We start from the raw sequence: 6000 nt of genomic DNA, 5'->3' as shown, positions 1-6000 counted from the left end.
GTGCACCTCCTGAGCCAGGAAGAGCTCTTTGATGCAGGTCAGGACGGAACACGACTGGTCCAACTTGCCCTCGTGTTCCTCCCAAGAGATGTCCGGATAACTGAAGTCAGCCATGATGACTATGTCCCGTGCACGCGCGGCCTCTGCCAGTTCTTGGGCAAACTCATGATTGAGTTCCTTCCCCTGGTTTGATTGCCTATAATATATACCTACAGTTATAACCCTAACCTTAACCCCCCTGTAGTTCAACTCAGAGGGTTTCAAGCCATTCTGTTTTGGAGCTGATGTCAGCCTCCAAGGAGGTGTACTGTTCCCTCACATAGAGAGCTGCACCTCCACCTTTTCTTTCTACCCAGTCCCATCTATGCAGGGCATAGCCCTCTAGCTATGCTTCAATCATGTGAGGAGTTCCACCAGGTCTCTGTAATCTGCACTAGGTCAAAATGCCCACCAGAGAGCAGAAGGGCTAGCTCCTTCTGCTTACTTCCCATGCCCCTGGCATTAGTGTACAGGCACCTGAGTCCTCCTATTGAGTTGCTGAAGGGGGCCTTCCCTCAGTTCCCACAAAAGTGGCTCTCCTAGTGTCTCTATCTATGGAGGTTTCTTGTACGTTGGTCTCCAAGCAAGCTCCAGTCAGTGGTTCCCCGTCCCCCAACAATCTTAGTTTAAATCCCTATCTAGAAGATCAGCCATTCTGGCTGAGAACAGGGACTTACCTCTCCACGTGTGGTGGATGTTGTCCCTTCTTAGGAGTCCTCTCCCTGAAGTGTGTGCTGTGGTCAAGGAAGCCGAAGCCTTCATGGTGGTACCACCACCAGAGTTGTTGGTTGACTTCCTCAATGCATCCTTCCCTCCTGGGTCCGTGGCCTGCAATGGGGAGCACAGAAGAAAAGACTATCTGGGCCCATGGGCCCTTGAGTCCAGCCCCCAGAGCCCTGTAGTTGCTTATGACCTGAACTGGATTACTCCTGGCCATGCCATTTGTTCCTGCATGGATGAGTAGTAGTCAGAAGGCCGGATGAGCCTGGAGATGCTCTTTGTGACCTCTCGGATGCAGGCCCCAGGGAGGCAGCAGACCACAGGCTAGGGGGTCCAGACAGCAGAGGGGACCCTTGGCACCCCGTAGGAGGGAGTCCCCCACCACTACCACCTTGTGCCTCGTCTTCGGGGTGGCAGCATGCTGCTTACCTTCCTCCTCCTCCACTGTCACCATTGGAGCCTCCTCATGCGTGGGGGGCAGCATACCTGTTGTGCAGGGCCAGGGAAGGAGCAGCCCTGGTCCCACTGTCCTGGAGCGTGAAGTGACTTGTCCAGGTAGCTCCAGGTTTGCCTTTTCATTGGCCACCATCTCTGTCTGCTTCTCTTCTTCCTTCTGGAGAAGGGTCTGGCAGAAGCCATTGATGAAGTCTTTGGGGGTCCTGATGGCATGCAGCCGGTGTACCTCCTCCTCAAGCTCCTGCACCCAGCCCTCCAGAGACTCCACTAAGGAGCACACCCCACAAGTGGGGATGTCCCCACACCCAGCTGCTAGCAGCTGTGCCAGGCAACTCCCGCAGTCTGGGGCCAGGGGCTCTGTCTGTGCATCAATCTTGGCAGTGCCAGGAGGCCTGTGAGCATGACAAGTCATTACCATGGTTGGTAGCAAGTTCATGCCCCTGCTTGGTCCTCTTCAGGCTTCTGGGCTTTGACTCCTTGCTTGGACCAATTCTTCAGGTGCCTTCTGCGTGCCCCTCCACACAAGCTCCCACAGAAACTGCTGCACCCAAGTAGAGCTGCGCCTGTTTACACGTGCTGTTTTTAAGGGGCCCCCGGGGGCCTTAGATAAGTAGGGACCCGGGGGGGGGGCGGTGTTGGCATATCCCACCTGGCATGGACCCCATCCGCATGCACACACGCACACATTCCCCTACAGCACCCTCCAAGTGCCCCTGCGCTTGCCCACCCTCTCCTGGCCCCAGTACACTTACCCCCTGGCTCTACACTGGATTGGGGGAGGCCTGTGGAGTCCAGGTCTGGCTCTTCATCTCCTGGGGGCACAATGGGCATTAACCTGTGCGTCTCCTCCGGGAGCAGGCCCAACTGACTCTGCGGGTCTTCTGAAAAGTTTGACTGCTGGACAGCAGTATATTTGTTCTGTCTTTATCCAATGCTTCCTGTGAATTGGTGTAATCAAAACTCCAAATTTCTACATCTTTTTCTCCTGTATCTTATTAAAAACTTCTGAAATGGATGCACTAATTCTTCTCTAATAAATTAATAAGACTCCGGAAGGAACCCATTGAGCCTGGAGATTCACCATTTTTGAGAGATTAAATTACTTCTGGCATCTCTTCTGGTTTAGCACCCTCTTCTAAAACTCTAAAACACAGGTTCTGGTTTAGGCAAATTTGCTTCAATTAGGTATTCATGCCAATTCTTTCTTGCTGTCTTTGGAGGAAAGTTCCTGTGATATGAAAACAGAGACTGCTTTCACCGTGGTGAATTTGGGAACAGACATTGGAGGGAGCAACATAAGGTGAGGGGGGACAAGGGGTCTGAGTAAGAGGGGAAGGACAGTGGGAGGTGTTCACCTCAATCTCCAGATTCAAGGACTGTCCTCTGAACGTTGAGAATCTGGATGGGCAGGTGGTAATGAATTCAGTGGCACTCAGCTCAGACCCTGTTTGCTTGGGGTGAGGGGCATGAACCTGGGTGCTGTCAGCTGACTTTTTTTTCTCACCATTCATGCTCACAAAGCATCAGTCTGCTCTCACTTACACAGCAGTAGCTGTGAAATACTTCTTGTTGATTTAACTGGGCTTACTCCGTCTTGTACCTGTGTCTGAGAACAGAATCTGAGAATCTGCCTAAATCTTGCCAAGCAAAAAAGCACTGGACCAATGTTCTAGGGAAACAGCCATGGACCTCAACCATTACTGACCAGCTATCCTTGTTGGAACAAGTACCATAACCTCTTGAGTGGTTACTTTCATCCTGCCCATCAACAGCACCTTGAACCCCATTCTGTACACCATCACTACCATCTCTCAAGCTGCATTTGCAGACAAAATACCAGTCAATGCAAGACAGACCAGGATCTCAAAAAGGCCTTCCTCCCAATATCCATATACATCAGCATTGCCTGGTGGTACCTAGCCACTAGCCCCAGGTGCATGTTAAGCCTTATAACACTGTGCATAAAGCTTTCCATGACCATGGTACTGTTGTGTCCAGGTAACTTCCCTGGCTGGCATTGCCTGCCACAACAACATGCCTCCTGAACAGGGGATGCCTAACGAGATTGACGGACATTTTCCAAGCATTTGTCTTCATCTCAGACAGTTTCTGAACATGGGGACTTCCTGCTCCAAGGTGCAGCAGCAGTGTCTGATACTATGGAGGAAGATATAGCCACAGTGATTGCCAGTGGGTCTGTGTAACTGAGCTGTGCTCACTTTCCATATGTGTGGCTGCATGAAGCAGGCAGTTTCAGTGCTTTCTCATTGCCATGGGTGTATCATCAGCAGGGATAGGGCTTTGCTGCCTCTGGCTCAGCACAAGACTCAACTAGCTGCTGTGGATATGGTGTCATCTTTTCATAATCATTTCTCTCTCTCCCCATTGCATTATCTCTGCAGCTCTGAAACAGCTGCAAGTCCTCTATTTGGCAACAAACTGCATTACCTACACTTACAGACAGTAGGTGGAGGGGGTGGGCAGACTGCATTGCTTGGTTTAGACAGAAGAACATGAGATGTTTTCCTGTTGGGGAGACAGAGGGCACTAGAGCAGTTGGCAGAAGCAGCCCTGGAAAAATAAAGGGAGCAGAAAACAGAAGTTGAAACAGGGAGCCCTACTCAGAGCATTCACTGGGTGAGGCAACAGTGTAAGGCCCAGGACAGCAGACAGGCCTGCCAAAGCCTAGCATCACCCACAACCTAGCAGGTTCTTGCACACACTACTGCAGCCACCCATTTTGGGGTGGTTCTGCAAAGGAATGATGCACAGACAGCAGCAGGCAGCAAACACCCAGAACTCACCACCAGATACTGGATGCTGTTAAGATTTTATTATTACACAGATGAGGAAACACAAGCCCCATTCTGAGTCAATACAAAAAAAAACCTGTCCCTTAAATACAAAATACACATCTCTTAAGAGTGAACATCACTCAGCTCTACCACCTGGCTTATATATTAATATTCTAAATGTACAGTATTTATACATAAGAAACTCATTTGCTCTTGTTTTTGCTAACAAGGGAACCATCTTTTAAACACGACCCCCTTCTGTTCCACTTCTGCCAAAGCAGGGTGACAGCTGCTCAGACCATGGTCTCAGGTCCACTTGGACTAAGTGTGGGGAAAGAATCGCGGATCCTGGCCAACTCAATAGCACATATATGTCCATATGTCTTGTTATACCAGTCTGGAGACCGTCCCCTGGGGAAAGAATAGTAGAGAGGGAGCGATGAGGTGATAGCAAATAATGGAGAACCATATAACATCTTGGAAGAGGTATTTCAGTAGTGGTCATTCCTGGCTAAAATGGACTGCGTCAACATACCTGCTCTGAGGAGAGCAAGCATTAGAAGAAATAGTCCTTTCCCCACTGTCCCATGCTGCATGCAACTCTTAGCTGTTAAACTCACTACTGTGGTGATCCAGAGAATTATGGTCCCCAGTTTACAGAGGAGGGCCTAGGTAAACTTCTGGAAAGCTGAGGCTGAGTTGGGTAACAAAGATAGTTTCCTTGGCTTCCTGCCCAGTCCCCTATTCACTGGACCACCCTTCAGTGGTAGCCCCCTCTCCAGCCTCCCCCACTCCCACTCTTGTGTTTTGCTGTATCCTCCCTAATTTAGATTAGAAATGCTCTGAGGCAAGAACTCTTTATATTCTGTTTGTATAACACACAGCAAAACAGAGCCCCATCTGCAGTACAAATCATTATCATCATCATTTAGCTACATGATGTGTGCTCTTGGGTAGAGTAAAATAATACACAGTAAAGGGGCGAGGGGGATGAGCTATACTAGTGATTGCTTTTATATGGCATGTACAGAAAGAAACTTGTTATGTTGCACAGTGCCACCTGCAGGAAGATATACCATCCCTACTGTGCAGATGGGAACTGAAGTGGAGAGGTCAGACGTAGCACTGGTACCCAGAGGATCTTTGCTCCTATTTCTGCAGGACCAACACCTCTCTAATAACAGAGGCTTAAGGGCAAAGTTTGAGATTTACCTGAGATCAGCTCGGCAGATGTGTGTCAGCTTGGACCGGCCCATGCCACATGGTTCAATCAGGTACTGGGAGGTTAGCACCATTGCCCTGACTCCTCCTTCCACTTTCAGCTTCTCGCAATCCATTGATGTGGAGACAAGCAAGCAGGTCCCCTGAGGTAGATCTGTGTGCCATTTCCTGTACAGGGGAACAAGCACAAACCCCATGCTCAGAACCTCTGGACCACCTCTAACAAGGAGTTGTACATTGCCTCTGCCAAGCCCACTGGGTTTTCATGTGTCTCTTTATAATGCAGTGTACTGTGGGAAACCACAGCCTGGGGGGAGGTGACAGGGATAAGTCTGGAAGTGCATGCTAGAAAGTTCAGTTCACTTCAACCTGCAAAGCGAGGGATGGGGACACCCTGGTCTGGCTTCCCCTGCCTTCTTCCCTCACCTGAAAAGGATGAAGTCCCTGTGGGGTTGGGGCGGCATGCTGCCTGTGATGTAATGGTAAATCTCCATGTTGTTCTCTAGGGTTTCAATAACATTGCTCTGCAGAAGATCCTTGTCCCAGAGGTGTCGCTCCCGAAGTATTCTGTAGAGCACTGTATTGGGAGGGGCCTCTACCTCTGTGAAAACCCTCCATAAGCGCAGAGGATGCCCATCACCGACCTGGGGGAGCAAGAAATACAGTCAGTCAGGTTACCAAATCAAGAAAACGAAGAGTAAAAAGATTAATGTGGTGGTTCCCTTTGCTATGGGGATAATGACATGAATACATGCAACCTGCCCACTAT

The 6000-nt window shown here is 49.8% G+C and overlaps 1 protein-coding gene across 5 annotated transcripts in view; it reads right to left on the bottom strand.

Annotated features, from left to right (window-relative positions):
- Nucleotides 1-4033: 4033 nt before the first annotated feature.
- STARD8 (StAR related lipid transfer domain containing 8) overlaps nucleotides 4034-6000 on the bottom strand; it is a 112587-nt gene continuing 110620 nt past the window's right edge. For all 5 annotated transcript variants that reach the window (XM_019536219.1, XM_019536220.1, XM_019536223.1 and 2 more), the window contains 3 exons: nucleotides 5658-5875; nucleotides 5223-5399; nucleotides 4034-4421 (listed from right to left, as the gene is read on the bottom strand). In XM_019536219.1, the coding sequence (XP_019391764.1) occupies nucleotides 4304-4421; nucleotides 5223-5399; nucleotides 5658-5875 (513 nt within the window). In that variant the 3' untranslated portion in view covers nucleotides 4034-4303. The remainder of the gene's footprint in view (nucleotides 4422-5222; nucleotides 5400-5657; nucleotides 5876-6000) is intronic.

Source organism: Crocodylus porosus, unplaced genomic scaffold (genome assembly GCF_001723895.1).
Source record: "Crocodylus porosus isolate Cpor-Errol unplaced genomic scaffold, CroPor_comp1, whole genome shotgun sequence".
NCBI lineage: Eukaryota > Metazoa > Chordata > Crocodylia > Crocodylidae > Crocodylus > Crocodylus porosus.
This window is presented reverse-complemented; position numbering and strand designations above follow the sequence as displayed.